We start from the raw sequence: 16,106 nt of genomic DNA on the forward strand, positions 1-16,106 counted from the left end.
TGTCAGGGACGAACTGCTTTAGCGATCACTCCTGCAAGGTTCTCCTTGCAAGAAGCCAGAACCAGAAGCAGAGCTGGAACATGAACTCAGCACTCTATACATGACGCGGACATCTCAAGCCGCAATTTTAAGTGCTGGTCCACATGCCACTCTTTGTTTCTTTAACCAAAAATGAATAGATTGCTATAGAGAAAGCTTCCAGAAACAGTTCTGAGAATTTTCAATCCTAGCTCCATATATTAGTTCACCTGTTAAAGATATATGAATGTTGATTGAGGTGGAGGGTTCAGGAAACCATTTTCTTGTGAATTAACCTCTGCACTGCAGGTGGATTGGGCATTAGGGCTAACTAAAACCCAGTTCTAGCAAAGTGTAGTAGTTCTTCTAAGTACCATTTAAGCAAGCTGAAACTAGATAATCTCAGCCATTCTTTTTCAACTTTCAGTTTCTGGGCTTGTGTGTTAGATTTATTATTTTTTTTCCCCAAGATTCGAGTGAAATCAAAAACATATCAAACTTTCCTAGCATTCGGGCTTCGTATCTTCTGGGGACCTGTAGACATTTGTTTTTCACTGGATTGGAAACATACCTCCTGTGAAGTACTACAGTCTATTCAGAGCTTCCTAGTCAATGACTTGCCCATGCATAATCCTCTTCTCAAACACTTTATTCAATGAAACAGACTGTTAGAACACATTTTCCATATTCTCTTCAACAGCAATGCCCTTTAAATGTCTATTTTGAATTGTGTCTCTATTTTCCAACAATTAATGGGCATACTACAGGTGTCTATCCTTGATTCACCTCAGCAATCTGTGCAGAATCTAAGTGGTCAACTGCCTTGCTTGAAGACTACCAACTAATACCAAAGTAAGTCTCAAATTCAACTTCTTTTGGGATATGCCACTTGACATGAGGAATAAAGGCATGATGCCGGAAGTTAAAGGCCCTGTTTCTTATTCACATGTCCAATTCAATACTCAAGTGAACTTGAAAAAGTTGGCTAAACTGCTTTCTCTATCTATGCAACCTAAAAACAGACAGACTGATTTTTTAGAAAGCTTATTTACTATACAAAAAGTTTTTGAGTTGCTTACTGCAGTCTGTGCAAAGGCAAGCGTCCCTTTGCTCACAGGAGGCCGTGCACTGCATCTGCTGGTCATGTCTGAAATAAAATGGCTCATTGCTCAACGTCCAAGTTTCTATGTCTAGGAGAAGTTGATAAACAAATTATATTACTGTGTTTTTCTTTCCTCATTAAAACAAAAAGAAACCCTGTGAAACATGGTATCTTTTGTACAATTCAGCTTTCCCACTCCTTTCTCCTTTATCCCAGTAACAGATGAAATCTTGAAGTATCAAACCTGGAATCAGAGAATCTTTTAATAGCCCAGTGGCTGGGGTTTTATTTTAAAAATACTGCTGAAGTCACAGATTGCCTTAAGTAAACTCTTGTGTTCTTGGCTGACACATTTTCTCCTGAGATCTCTAACAGCCGAAACCCAGGATTTCCTGCACGGTCCTTCTGTTCAAGTTTTCCTTCCTGAGAATTCCTGATGGAGCCAAACGTTCCACTCAAATCATAGAAGTCTGCAAGGCTGAGAGATGAAAGGTGTCCCTAAAGCACACCAGAGGAGACGCCCTTCAAAGAAGACCTTTCAGGCCCCATTTCCAAACACAGCCACAACCTACAGTCTACCCCTGCCACCTGCAGAGCCAGACGCTCAGAAGGGAGGGGACTGATGGATGAGCCAAACATCATAAGCTTCCCAGACACATCTCTTCTCTTGCACAAGCAAAGCGGCCCTGTCCTAGAACTACCTCTAAAGAAAAATAATGCTTTCCCTGAAGGCTCCAGTGTTCAGGCCAAAGGTCCAAATAACTGTGGGTCCTGCAGACTAAAAGAACACACTCTTCTCAAAGAGATGTTTCAAAGACAGTTTAATTCCTGAATCGGTTCCTTTGAAGACCCTTTGGAAAACAGCAGCAGCAACAAATCTGACATGATTGGAACATTTTTCATAGATTGAGCATTGCAAAGAATTAAGTCAGTTTTATGTTTTCTAAAAGGTAAAGATTAATCAGATAGGAATATTTCATATCTTAACAGTAAAGTCCACTAAACACAAAGCTTTAAGGAGAATAAAGCTCATTAAATATACCTCTTAAAATTTCTATTTATATTTTAAAGGCTGAGAAACAAAGAGGGAAAGCCAAAGACCTTCCCTCTGCTTGTTCTCTCCCCAGATGCCCACAACAGAGTTGGCTCACACTGAAGCCAGGAGTAGGGAACGTAAGATAGGTTAATATGAGCAGAAGAAAGTCAAGCATTTCAACCATCATCTACTGCCTCCAGGTGTGCCCATTAGCAGGAATCTGAAATTGGGAATGGGGCTAAGACAATCATTGAGGCACCTAAGACATGACTCATCCAGTATCTTAGCTGTTACACCAGTGTACATCCTGTAAGCAGTAACTTATAAACATAGCCAAAGTATTTGCAAACATTGGATTATCAAAAAATAATGTAATATTCACTGAAGAAAAATGTTATTTATCCCATGAAATCAAAAGATCTTTCTATTTCATTCAGTGTAGAGTTCACAAACCAATTGCCTAAATGTTATTTTTTTTTTAATTGTTCACCTATTTGAGAGGCAAATACAGGCAAAGAAAGAGAGAGCATAAAAGAAAAATCTTTTGCTCTGTTTTCTTCCCAAATACACAGGATGAATAGTCCCAAAGCCAGGAGCCTGGTCTCCCTACAGGTGGTAAGGACTCTGAGAACTGAGCCATTACTGGCTACCTGCCAGGATGCATATTAGCAGGAAACTGGACTTAGAAGTGTGGCCAGAACTCAAATCCAGGCAGTCTTAAATAGCATGCAGGCGTCTCAAGCAACATCTTAATGACTGAACCAAAGGCCTGCCCAGAATTTACAAATGGAGATGAAACATGTAGTTAAAAGCTGTGCCATGCAAACAGATGCAGTAATTCCATTTAGTTACTTATTTGTTTACTTAAGAAGCAGACAGTGAGACAGACTCAGACGCGGCTCTCATATTCCTGTTGACGCTAACAACAAGATAAGCCACAGCCAGGGGAAAGGAACTTGATCCGTGTTGTAGAAAAGTAATGAGTTAAGCTTTCACCTGCTGCCTCACTGGATCTGCATTAGCAGAAAGTTTGAAGCAGAAGAAATCAGTACCAGATAGCAAACCCAGGTCCTAGGATGTGAGGCTTGTTCATTCTGCTTTTTAAAATAAAAAGTGAACTATTCTTATATAGACCAGGACGAAGCTTCTTTGCTTGGTTTCACCACATTTCTGTGCGTGTGTGAGAAAAATCTTAATGATTCCTATATAATGCCACTAGAAAATTTGGCTCTCAGGTTTTTCTTGAACTGCCCACCTGGGCTGCCAGGTATATTTTCTTTCTGAAACTTGGCTATCATGCATATTGCTTAAAAAAGAATAAAACCCACTAGAAAAATCAATGAATTATTTTGCTGAGCGTCCCCCAGAAGACTTTGGTGGATGAGAAGCCTTTAGGCAATGTTATCTCCTAATGAAGTTTCTTCCCTTTCTTGTTTATCAAACAGTTCCCTGCGGTGATGAATGCTTTACAGAATGTGTCATGCTTTAGCAATTTGAATTTGTGTTCAAACTTTCAGTGCATTTAGATTTCAATTATGGGATAGGAGCGAAACCATCCGAAAGTCTTGGGTGTAATTGTGAGTGAGACCTAGTTACTAGAAGGCTTTCTATCACAGCTTTCACTCCGTGTACCTAGTTCCACAAGTGAAGGGACCCTCAGACCACTCTCCCAGGACAGCCCAACAGAGCAGAACGTCTCCATGAATCTAGTGACATCAGCAGCAATCCACTGCAGTCTCAGGGGACACTTGTCCTGCCTAGATCTGCTGAGGCATAAACAGTGGACAAGTGAACACTGCCCCTGTCCAGCCAGTTGCTGATTCCATGGCCTTGTACAAATCCCCCTTACTACTGTACCTCAGCTTCTACATGTGAAATTAGCCAAAGATGACCTGTGCCTCTAAGCTAGTATGCATTTCCATCGTTAGGAGGATGCCTACAAACACTTAGATGCTACAGTTTTGTCATTCCTTGTTTTGAAGCCTGAGCTCTTATTGCCTATTAAAAAAAAATCATTAACTATTCATTCTCAACCTCACTTAACAATCTTACATCCATGTTTGCCCTGCTATAAATTGTCTTTCAAAGGCATGCTACTTACTTGCCCAAGTCACATGGTAATTTATGCATATTTTAAAATCCTGATAAAATAATTGGACAAATTGCAGCCTTTCAGTTTTTAATTGGAAGCTTTTTGTACAATCCCATGTGTGAATCACATGAATGTTGAGAAGAGTTTTATTAAGGAAAAGGCCTGAACCAGGAGTAGGCAATCTAATTTAAAATGCAGGCAATATAATTTATGACATTTTAAAAGCTGTCTGCAGGATCAAAATGGAAACTGTGTCATATAGGAAACAGGTATGGCAAAATACCAAACCATTCCATTTATGATATGAAGGGTTAGGAAAAGTAAATAAAAGCTTAGAGGAAAATAAAATGGAATTTTCATGATCTAGAGATGAAAAGAATGACAAGCTATTATTTTCATAGCAAGGGGCAGAAGCTTTGAAATGTAAAAAAGTTCATGAAGCACAAATACTTTTCTATATGATAGGACTCAATGAAGCATAAGACTGAAATATAGTGTCATTTTTTTCCAGAAATACTCTAGGTTTAAAAATGGAAAGAAGATGAAATTACAGTTAGCCCAAAAAGTAAAAAAAAAAAAAAAAAAAAAGTGGCCTCACGAAGATATTTAAAGCCTAATTCTATCAAGACTATGAATTTGTAACATACAAAAGGAGAAATGAATGTTGCATCAATTGGCCTTATGGTAGGAAGGTAGGAGCAGTGTGATCACAGAGGTGTGTAGACACGGAGGAGGCAGGCACGAGCATGAGTGTCAGAACGATGAGAGAGGAGAATGGCTGATCCGACCTCTGCTGTCTTCACAGATGGAAGGGGACACAAGCTAAGGCATGAGGGCAGCCTCTCCAAGCTGGAACAGACAAGGGGCCTCCACAAGGAATGCTGGTCATAACTCATCTTTGCAAATATCTTGTTGAAATCCTCTGGGACCCACTTCAGAAGGCTCTCCTCTGGAACTGTAGGCTGATACATTTTTGGTGTAGCAGCAAGAGAAGACTAACATTTCAACTTTCTAATGAATGGGGAAGCTTGGCATTGCTTATGACCCAAATTGGCTAGTTGAATCCTCCAAATACCATGGCCTTTCTTTTACCACATGTCAGGTAAACCTAGAAGTAAAGTTTAGCCATTTAACTAATAAATACGTATTGATTCCTGTCACCTTGAAATTTCCTTAGCAAAATAAATAGCCACTTTCCTTGTCAACGAAATGAAATAAGATTGTGTTTTAGCAAAGAAGTATGTTAATGTCTTATATTCTTTATGCTAATGTTAATGGTCATATACTTAATATATGTGCTCCCTAAAGCATATCTGATGTATATTCAAGTCTCTGAATAAGACTTTGTTATCAGTTTGTAGGATTAGAAATATTTTAAAAAAAAAGGTACCATCTGAAAGTGGACAGTGATCTATTGCTGGGATTAACCAATGAAAAGACCTGGCCTTGATGTAAATGGGATTCTGCTATTCAGAGGGAGACTGGGTTCAATGACTTTGATTAGTCTTTCTGGCTCCTGGTTTGCAGGAATTTTTCTTAATACGGAAGAAAGTACTGACAGTGAAATTGTTGACAGGACAGCATAACTGAAAATGCTCCAGTAGATGTAGGAAGCTGGTAACATTGCTCCTTCTGCATCAGTATCTGATCAGTTTCAGAAAGAAAAATCAATTTAAGGAGAAATGTATCTAAGAAGGAGCCACTTAAATTAATAATAGTTGTGGGACTCTATGATTGTTCACTGAGTGTTTAGAAATGATTAAAGCTGCAATTATTGAGTTCTGAAGCTTGTTCACAACACCTGGAACAGCCGATTGTATAACATTCATCACTGAAAACAGTTTATTGTTAATAAATTGAACAGCTCTGGGGTAAACTTCTCAAAATTTAAATCAAATCAAGGTGCTCTTCATTCTAAAACAGAACAATACCACTACCAACAGCAGAAATAAAAAAGCAAACTTTCAAATAAAATGCTACAGTTACATTTGATGTTTTCTTTTGGGGAGTATTCCATTAAGTGCTTTTGCAGTCTGAATGTTCATATTTCTATCAAATTCATATATTGAAATTTTGTTGGTTGGGGCTTCTTAGGAGATTATTGGGACAGGAAGGCAGAACCTTCAAAGAAGATTAAGGACCTTATGAAACAGGCTCAAGAGAGCTCCTTCAAACCTCCCACCATGCCAGGATACAACAAATGCCATCCAGGAGCCACAAAAGTAGAACTGCATCAGACACTTCATTTGACAGTGACTTGATTTTCAACTTTCCAATGTCCAGAACAATGAGACAGACATTTGTCTGTTTATAAGATACCCAGAATACGAAATTTTGTTAAAGTAGCCCAGGTGGACTTGGATGCAATGGTAAGCATCTTCGCTTCTCTTTTTTAAGCTAATAGTAGGAATATTTTAAGTTTACCTGATGTTTGCACCAGTAGGTGAGTTCATAAGACAATGACAATCTTTACACAAAATGGAATGTTCTCTTTACAGAAGAACCATGCTGCTTTATGCTGCATTCATTTCTTGTGCTTGACTTTCTATACCATCTACTCATTACCAGAACATCGAATGGGCCTACTTAAACACAGATGTTAAATACTTAGACTCCAGAACTATTCTGTCATTTTCACACTGTTGGTCTATTTAGGACAAGACACACAGACAGGAGCACTTTGGGGGCATCTATTTTGGTAGGCTGTATCTCCTCTTTACTCCGTGAACTGTTCCCAGTTCCATTGCTTTGCAAGTCAGTATTTCCTCTCTGAATTGCCCAATACCTACTTTACTCCAAAACAGAGGACACAGATTTTTTTTTTTCATTTTCCATAGGTCAACGTTAGTATAACTGTGATGGTACCACAGTCCACACCGATTCTTAGTGGAAATAACTTCCTGGACAACCTGCAAAGCACGGATCGGTTCCATAGCTATTTCCCTACTGTCATTATCTCCTCTTAAATTTTATTGTTTCTGGGACTGAATAATTTGAACTCATCAAGGTTGCCATCCAAATGCAACTTCAGAGCTATAACAAAATGAAAATAAAGACAAAAGGGCTGATTTGAAATTAGGGGGCGAAGTGTCAAAGGAAGTTTACAAAAAGAATCAAATTCTGGCTTTTTGAACATGGTTGAGCACCTATATTATTTTTGAGTTGCAAATTATTAAGAGATTTATCTGTCTAAAATTGACTATACTTCAAAGAAAGGTGTGTTGCATTTAGCATTCCCAAGAAACAAAATAAAACAAACCATTACATTGGGAGTATACAGGATTGTATCTGTGATATTTTTTCTGTAACAACCAACCAGCACAATACAATAAATTCCAAAATTAAGGCACATGTGGAATTAAAAGGCTATTTTAAAAGTTTGACATGCTCAGTTATTGGAGAAATATGTTTAATAATCTTTTCTCCCGGAAGATTAGAATAACATAATATGTTTCTCAGTGAATACTAAATGATAAACTTACATCAGAATTAAATCTCAACTGGCAAATGTTGCATGATATGATTTGCTTTCTTCGATGAGGAAGAGGAACCCCGAATGTATGATTTATTACAGCTTTCTGAATCGGGTCCATCTGTAATGAGAAAAAAAACCACAACAAAGAGAAGTAAAGCTTGTAAGTTCCATTGGAATGTTGCCTGTTTCATTAGAGTCAGTCTGCACAGCTTCAATCTTCTGCTCACATTATAATGAACATTTTCATTCTAAGAAATAGCATTTCTACTTTCTTGGAAAATAGATAACAATAAGCCTGAAGCACAGTATGATAAGAAAATGATAAATGTATCCATTAGAGCCTGCATGCTAACTGTGTTTCTCATTTAGGATCAACAATAGTCTCAGTTTGATGGTCCTTAAACATAATTAAAGATTAATCAAAAGTCAAGTTATTGCTAAGACCAGCAACCCAACTCCGAAGTATGTCAATATTATTGCCCCAAAATGGACTTGAAAATAGACTTGAGAAACTGGGCAGCCATGAAAAGAAATTAAGCACCATTATCCAACATCAGATTTAAACCCTAAGAATGTAGCATTAAAATCTTGTTTTCTAAGAAGAGAAATACATTGATCTGTTTATTATTTCACTTAGCCAAACATTACCACCTAACATATGTTGTTACTGTATTTTGTTGAGTTCAGAGAGTTTAGGTCAGGCATGAACATCTCTTCATTCTGTCCTTTTGACAGAACAGGCAACTACAAACACCTGCTAATTTTTGACAAAACTTACCAATGTTTTTTCCTCTGGTGAACATTAGTTATTCTCAACTGTTTCACAGCGAAATCTTAATCACTTCTTTCCTGCACAATCTGATTTCAGATTTATTACAGTTGTCCATTTCTTCAAGTTGTGAGGGACTTTAAATATGATAATGTATGAAACGGACTTGGCACAGTTTGCACATGCAAAATGAATGGATACAGTCTGTCATGCTTTATGTATCACAGTACATGAGAGACTCCTCATAGTACAAAGGTGTTTACTGTCACCCAAACCACTTCTCACATGGGCAACAATGCTTTGTAATAATGTTGACGTTTTGCATATAGTTGTAACTTCTGTCAAATGCCTGAAAATTTAGGAACTGTTAATTCTTAATCATCTTCTATGAGAACTCTTACAATGACTGAAATTTATGCCACAAACAAAACTAAGAAATACTGGTCTAATATTCAGCTTCTGCTGTATACTCTGTTTAAACTGTCATTCATAGATTCCAATTTCTGTTGGCTACATCAAATCTTGTGATCTAGCCAACGCACTCAAGCAATTTTTGCATTACTAGGTGACATAACTTCATGTTTTTTCCTGAAGTCACAGCTCAAATTTGGTTGGGGAAAGCTTTATTTTTATTTTTTTGCTTCAATATTGTTCCAAATCATGGCAGTAGAAACAAGAATAAAAAATGACAGCATTATAAATGCCTTTTACATGCGAAGCATGAGATTCAGTTTATACCTACTAAATAATTGCCATCATCAAGAACTCATGAGTGTAATCGTTTTATCTTTAAGTTTCCCTTAAATTTGTCATCCGACATTAATCCTTCTGGTGACACGGGCTAAAATTTGGCTATTCCATGACCTTCCTGGTCACTTTAGGTTATTCATTAATTATAAGATCTTGTTTCTACCCCATCATCTTTTTAAAAAAGGTTTACTTATTTCTTTCAAAGAGTAACAGACAGAGGGACACACACACACACACACACACACACACACACACACACACACAATCTTCTAAACCCCTTTCACTTCCCATGTGTTCTCAATAATGGACCAAGCCGAAGCCAAAGACTTCATCCAGCTCTCCCATCTGGCTGGCCAGAGCCCGAGCACTTGGGCCATCTTTTGATGCCTTTTCCAGCGCTTTAGCAGGGAGCTGGATGGGAAATAAAACAGCTGGGACACAAACTGACACCTGCTGAGATGCAGGTGTCCTAGGTGGAGGTGCCACCAGCTGTGTCACAATTCTGACCCCTCCTGTTTCTCCTTATTTGTGAAGTCTACCATACTTTCTTTTAAATCATTTTTATTTTGGTATAAATCAATTCAGGAAAATTTATCAGTGTAAACTGTACAAGTTTTGAATTATGAATATTTTTTATGATCATGATAATCAGAAACAAAGAACATTTCCATCCTGGAAAACTTCCTTAGTGTCATGGAGGAGTCAATCTCTACTTCCACCCTAGTTCATAAACCCTGGCCTACTTTCTGTCACTGTATTTTGGCTTTTCCTCTCAGCTCATAAAAATGGTAGCACCTAAGTGTGCTATTTTATGTCTCGCAGCTTTTCATCCTTAGAATATTTCTAGAATTCATGTTGTTGCATGGGTCAGTAGCTTTTTTGTTTGTTTGACTTAGTAGCATTTTGAATGCATATACCACAATAATGTTTATACATTTAACACCAATGGACACTTCAGCAGTGTTAGAGTTTTTCAAAGACTTTTATTTACTGCCATTATTTGAAGGGCAGCTTTGCAGAGAGGGTGAGGGGAACACAGGGACAGAAACACAGAGAATCCTTCATTTGCAGATTCATTCCTCAAAGGCCAGAGCTGGACCAGAGGGAACTCCACACGGGTCTTTCTTGGCAGAGAAGCACTTGGGTCATCTTATGCTACTTTCCCAGGCACACTGGCAGGGATGCAGTTCAGAAATGGAACAGCTAGGACTCCAACAGACAGTTGGCACATAATGTTACATGGCATGTTGTCTGAGCATTAATGGAACCTCTTTTGATCAGTGGATAGAATGAATGGTGCTTAAAACTAGTGAGGGAGGGCATACTGCGGTAGCCTAGTGGCTGAAGTCCTTGCCTCACATGCACTAGGATACCATACGGCCACCAGTTTGTGTTCTGGATGCCCTGCTTCCCAACCAGCTTTCTGTCTGTGGCCTGGGAAAGCATCTGAGGATGGCCCAAAACCTTGGGACCCTGCACCCAAATGGCAGACTCAGAGGAGGCTCCAGGCTCCTGGCTTCGGATAAGCTCAGCTGCAGCCGTTGTGGTCACTTGGGGAGTAAATCATCAGATGGAAGATCTTTCTCCGTGTCTCCCCTCCTCTCTGTATATCTCACTTTCAAATAACAATAAATAAATCATTAAAACAACAAATAAAGGAATTATACACACTTTTGATAGCTGCTTTGAAATAAAAATGAACTGTAAACTAATATCAAAGATGCTCTTTGAAATCACCAAAAGCTGAGTTTTTATCATGCATTGGTGATGAAGTATTATTTTGATCTTCTGGTAACACTGGGGAAGCAGTGACCAAATTTGATTTAAATTTGTGTAGAAGATATTATTGAACTAGACACTTCATGCAAATGTAACATAATCTCCAGATTATTTTTTGTTTGAATTGAGTGATGCTCTGGTTAAAGTGTCTATAAAATCAGATTTCAAACTGCAAAGTGGTACATCTTCCTTCAGAGATAATTTTATTTCTCAATATACTTTAAAAAACACACTTGACTGAATCATATTTTGAAGATGGATTTCTCAAATTGTAGGTATTCCACCAAAAGTAAGCATTTTTTTGTCACTTTAGAAATCTAGTGTAATAACATGGTAAAATATAAACCTTTATTAATAAAAATAATTTTTTCCTTGTTTATAAAATACATCATATACTTAATAACATGCACATATTTAACATTTTAAAAAATATAATACACATATAATTTATTATAATGAATTATTAAAAGTGCAAATTGTAAAAACCGATGATTTCTATTGTTAAATGCTGAGTTAGCTGTCACATGCTTCCTAATAAGGATCTAAGGGCTATCAAATTGGGAAACACAGCCACTTTTAATAAGGTGTTATTATCTTAATAATGCATTAATAATGCCCACACTTACAATAATTTAGCATCAGACGTCTTAAAAGAGGCAAAGGAGAAAAAAGTTTCTTGAGCCAACCACACTCAAGAAAAGCCAGGTAGCTAGCTAGCCCAGCCACAATACTCAAACAGTACAACACAATATTAAAATACCAGAGATGTTCTCCAATATGAATGTCTTCATAGATGGTTTCTAAAATAACAGAATCATTTTTTTTTTTGTTTCAAATGTGTCCTCAATGCATACAGTGTTGAAAACAGTGAGCTAAGAAAATCATTATAGAAATGAGTAAGATGTGAAGATTTCAGTCCAACAGTAAGGACACTAAACTAGAAATCACGTGCACAAATCGTCAGGCAGATTTACCTCCTAATCTTGTTCTACTGTATTCAGAATGAAATTAACAGAAAAAATCCATATATTTTATTTTTTTATTTTTTTTAAAATCTATTTTATTGTGTTGTTGTTGACAATCTTTACACAGTCAACCACAGCCAAAGAAAGAAAAAGAGAAAAAAAAAAAAAGGTTCAGGGGGATAGGGAAGTGGGCAACACTACCATGTCCATATTGTTTCCATCCTGCATCCGAGGCAAAGGGGGGTATTGAGGGAGAAGCCCCACCCGGTTTCCCGCCCACCCCGAGTCCCGGATGTGGGGCATGCTCTGAGATATGTGCTCGAGTGGTGTTAATAGTTCTCCAGTTATGAATCGCTGCCAGTTTCGCTTGATGAGGTCGTCCACTGATTGATATGGTCCATCATAAAGTCTCCGTTTGCCCCATTTTTCGCTGCCAACATATAGCTGAGATGAATGATTGATCTGCTCTGTCTTCTGTCCTTTCTTGATTAGAGTTCTGAGTCCAGCAGTTCGATTGGGGAGATCTCCAAAGAAACTTTGAGGTATTCCCAGACTAGTTTCTTGTATGTTCTAGCAAGCACAGGGCCCGGCACAGTCCATCACCACGATCAGCTGGTGGTTGCAATTGCTGGGTTGGTTCTGTTTTCAGTCCCGAGTTGCACTGGAATCAATGGGTGTTGCAGTCCAGTCTGGTTCTGCCCAGCATGTACTCGGCCCTCACACAAACCAGTGGGAGCTGCAGCCCAGTTGGGGCGACCCACAACAACCCCCGCCAGGCCCGCCCCCTACCCTGGTCCGCCAGTATGTGTAGCAGAAGACCAGTCTGTCCCCCATCCCATTTGGCTCTGGCACTTGTCAATGGGTATTAAAGCTTAGTTCTATCTAACCAACTCAACCATCCAGCCCTCACGGGTGTTGTTGAGTGCCTCTCTATCCAGCCATCCCAGCCCCCGTCCTAGCTTTCATGCCCTCCCACAGGACTAGTGACCCAAGAAGGGGGAACCCACTCCTTCCCTCCCAGGTCTCTCTGTCCCGGCTCATGCACCCCCTAGGTGGCTCCGTGATTTGACTTGACAGAACTATTCCCCAGTGCCAGCTTCTGCGGCCATGCCCAAACATCCCTCAAAAATCCATATATTTTAAAACAGGGCTATCCAACTTAGGATTTTTGAAAGCTAGAATTCACTAGGTCTATTATTTAACTCCCCAAACCAAACAAAAGCGAAGAATGATACACTGTCTATTGGTATGCTTACCCAAACTCTAGTCTAAAATTCAATTTCAACCTCAGCCTATGGCCTTATTTAAAGCCTAACAAATATGCTTTTCTTCATTTCAGACTAAAAGATTTTTGCATTCCTATCCAGGGCATAGGTTTCCACTTCTTCCCCTGTGGACATTGTGCTAAATTGATTTAGAAATGAGCAGACAGAGGCCACGTCTCAGGCACAACAGCTACAGCTCAGGACTCGGTCTCCGGCGTGCCTGCTGTGTTTTCAGACAGAACAGAGCTGAACCCTGAGTTTTTACTTCCTGTTTGAAGAGACCTCTTTCCCTACTCTTCTTCTAATGGTGATACTCAGTTTTTAAATCCAATGTCAGGAAGAGCATAAATTCAGAAATGCAAGGTTTTCGCTTGAGCTGGTGTTTCTGTGTAATAATGACCAGTTACATTAGCTCTCAAGGTTACACTCTGGGGACACTTCCTACTTGTTTGCTGTTTGTAAGCATAACTGGCCCCCATGTCTCGCTCAGGTGCCAGAATCGCCATTATGTACATTACAGTCAGATATGAGTAATTGTGCACGTGGCATCTAGGACTCTATGAAGCAGCACTGAATCCTAATGTGCCTGTTACAAGAAGTTCAAAATTTAAGTTCTCATTTATCTTATTATGCTAACTCATTAAAAAAAACTGATTAAAACATTTCTGAAGATTCTACTCTGACACAAATTTGCCAATGTGAGAAATGTTCATTTTAATAGTTCTTGAAAGTTTAATTAGACACATAATTTATAGAAGAATTTTAAGTATATCATTGTTAATTTTCAAAAATATGCATCACCAACGTTACCACTGTTCCAACACAGAAACTTGAACATTTACAACTTACAGAAGACAGTATTCCTGCCAAGACACTACCCTCAGTGGTAACTCCTATTGTTACATGTTAACACGGCTTTCTTTTGCCTGTTTCTGCAACCCCAGAACTTGAACTGGGACTCAAATGGGATTCCAGCATAGCAGCCAGCAGCTTAATGCTCTGTGCCACAACACCAGCTCCAGCAACAACACAGGCTTTGTTCATTCAACAACCCAGAAATCCATCAAAAGAAAAGTAGATATCTACCCCATGGAACTCTACTCAACTATTAAAAGGAAAGAAATTCTACCATTTGCAACCAAATGGTCCTAAATAAGCCAACCCCCAAAGGACAAATATTCTATGTTTTCTCTGAAACACGACAACCTTCATGCAAAATACAAGATCAAAAATCTTTCAATAATATTTTTGCTACCTCTCATGGGTTTTGATAGTTTTGTTTTTATTTTCATTTCTTCAAAATAGTGGTTTTTTTTTTAATTAATTTCTTCACTGACTCATGGTCATAAAGTAATGTCATTTGCTTCAAGATGGTTTTTTTATTTTCTTTTTCATTTCTTCAGTAACACATTGGTCATTCAGTAGCATATTATTTAACTTCATATGTAATTCTTCTGGTCATGGAAAAAAGTACCTGACTACTGAGCTGACATTTTCTTTCTCTATGGCTCAATTTACACAGCATGTTAAATAACCTTTCCTCCATCAATGCTAAGACCTTTTTGGAAAACAGTTTCTATTTTGTGAAGGACTCACTGAAAAAAAAAATCACATCTGCAACAATAGGCAATCACAACAACAACAACGACAACAACAACACACACACACACACACACACACACACACACACACACTGGTGCTGGGAAGTCTTCTGCTAATTACCTGGCAAAATAATCTGATTGCCTGCACACTTGTGGAAATGTTAACATTTAAGGAAAACATACGCTAGATCAAGCTGAATTTCAAACAGCCAAGAACATTCAGCCACAGCAGACCATGTGGCATAATTTGGCAACAGTTCCTAGGACCGTTTGCACCTTATCGTATAAATTCGCACAAGAATGAAGTAAAGACAGCAGAGAATTTAAAAAGGTACTGAAAGAGCCAGTTGAGTATGATAAATGGAGATATGGCATTCATTCTAAAGAACAAGTTATTTGCAGTACAAATTGGCCTTCCAATATGATCTCCTACTAATCTTGTGATCTTGGGAAAGAATACTTGGAAGATGAAATGATATAAGAAATGAAAAGTTCTTGAAATAGATCCAGGCATATTTACGGTGTATTACACAGCAATGTGCTTTCATATACTACCATCCCTATCGCTTTTCAGGGCCACATACACAGGAAGAAAAATAATTTGCTAACAATTTTGTTTATTTGTTACATCTCCAATGCTTAAGACTATGACAAAAATCCAAAACCATCAAAACATTTGTATGGATTATTGAGAGATTAGCTAATATGTTGAGGAAGCAAAAATAATGAGCTGAAAACAAACTGAAAAAAAATTGATAAGGATATAAGACAAAAGTTTAACATTTTAGGCTTTCAAGGACAACACTCAACCAGTACTGACAAAGAGAAATGATATTCTCTGTTTGAACAAAGGCAGTTCTCAGATTGTCCCACAGTTTTGTTCAGGGATGGATAAGTGATCTGTCTGCTCTGGCACACAAAATTCAAAGCAAATGGTTCTGAGTCTCATGTAGAAACTCAGAACAATGAAGGTTAGAAAAAATATGAATGTGATTTTAATTCAAATTAGCCAATGAAATAAGGATAGAAGCAAAATGCCATGGAAGCAGTTTGGGTGTTTCACACAAAACAAGAAATGTATGATATATTTGAGCTACATGGTTTGGAAAGGTTTGGATGGAAAAGGAGGAAAGCCAATTAAGACAGTTTAAAAAAAAAACTTATTTAAATTGGAAAATTTTGGAATTTATGCATATTTTCATAGTATATTCTCACCTGAACTTTGAGAAGACACTCTTAAATTAACTGTGTAAA

At 38.1% G+C, this 16,106-nt stretch overlaps 1 protein-coding gene across 4 annotated transcripts in view; it reads right to left on the minus strand.

The window, feature by feature from the left end:
- ZNF385D (zinc finger protein 385D) overlaps positions 1-16,106 on the minus strand; it is a 417,840-nt gene that overhangs the window by 83,970 nt on the left and 317,764 nt on the right. For 3 of the 4 annotated variants that reach the window (XM_058657086.1, XM_004588295.3, XM_058657084.1), the window contains exon 3: positions 7,731-7,841. The exons of the other annotated variant lie outside the window; for it this stretch is intronic. In XM_058657086.1, coding sequence (XP_058513069.1) covers positions 7,731-7,841 — 111 coding nt within the window. The remainder of the gene's footprint in view (positions 1-7,730; positions 7,842-16,106) is intronic. 4 annotated transcript variants of the gene reach the window in all.

This window comes from Ochotona princeps, chromosome 30 (genome assembly GCF_030435755.1).
Source record: "Ochotona princeps isolate mOchPri1 chromosome 30, mOchPri1.hap1, whole genome shotgun sequence".
Taxonomy (NCBI): domain Eukaryota; kingdom Metazoa; phylum Chordata; class Mammalia; order Lagomorpha; family Ochotonidae; genus Ochotona; species Ochotona princeps.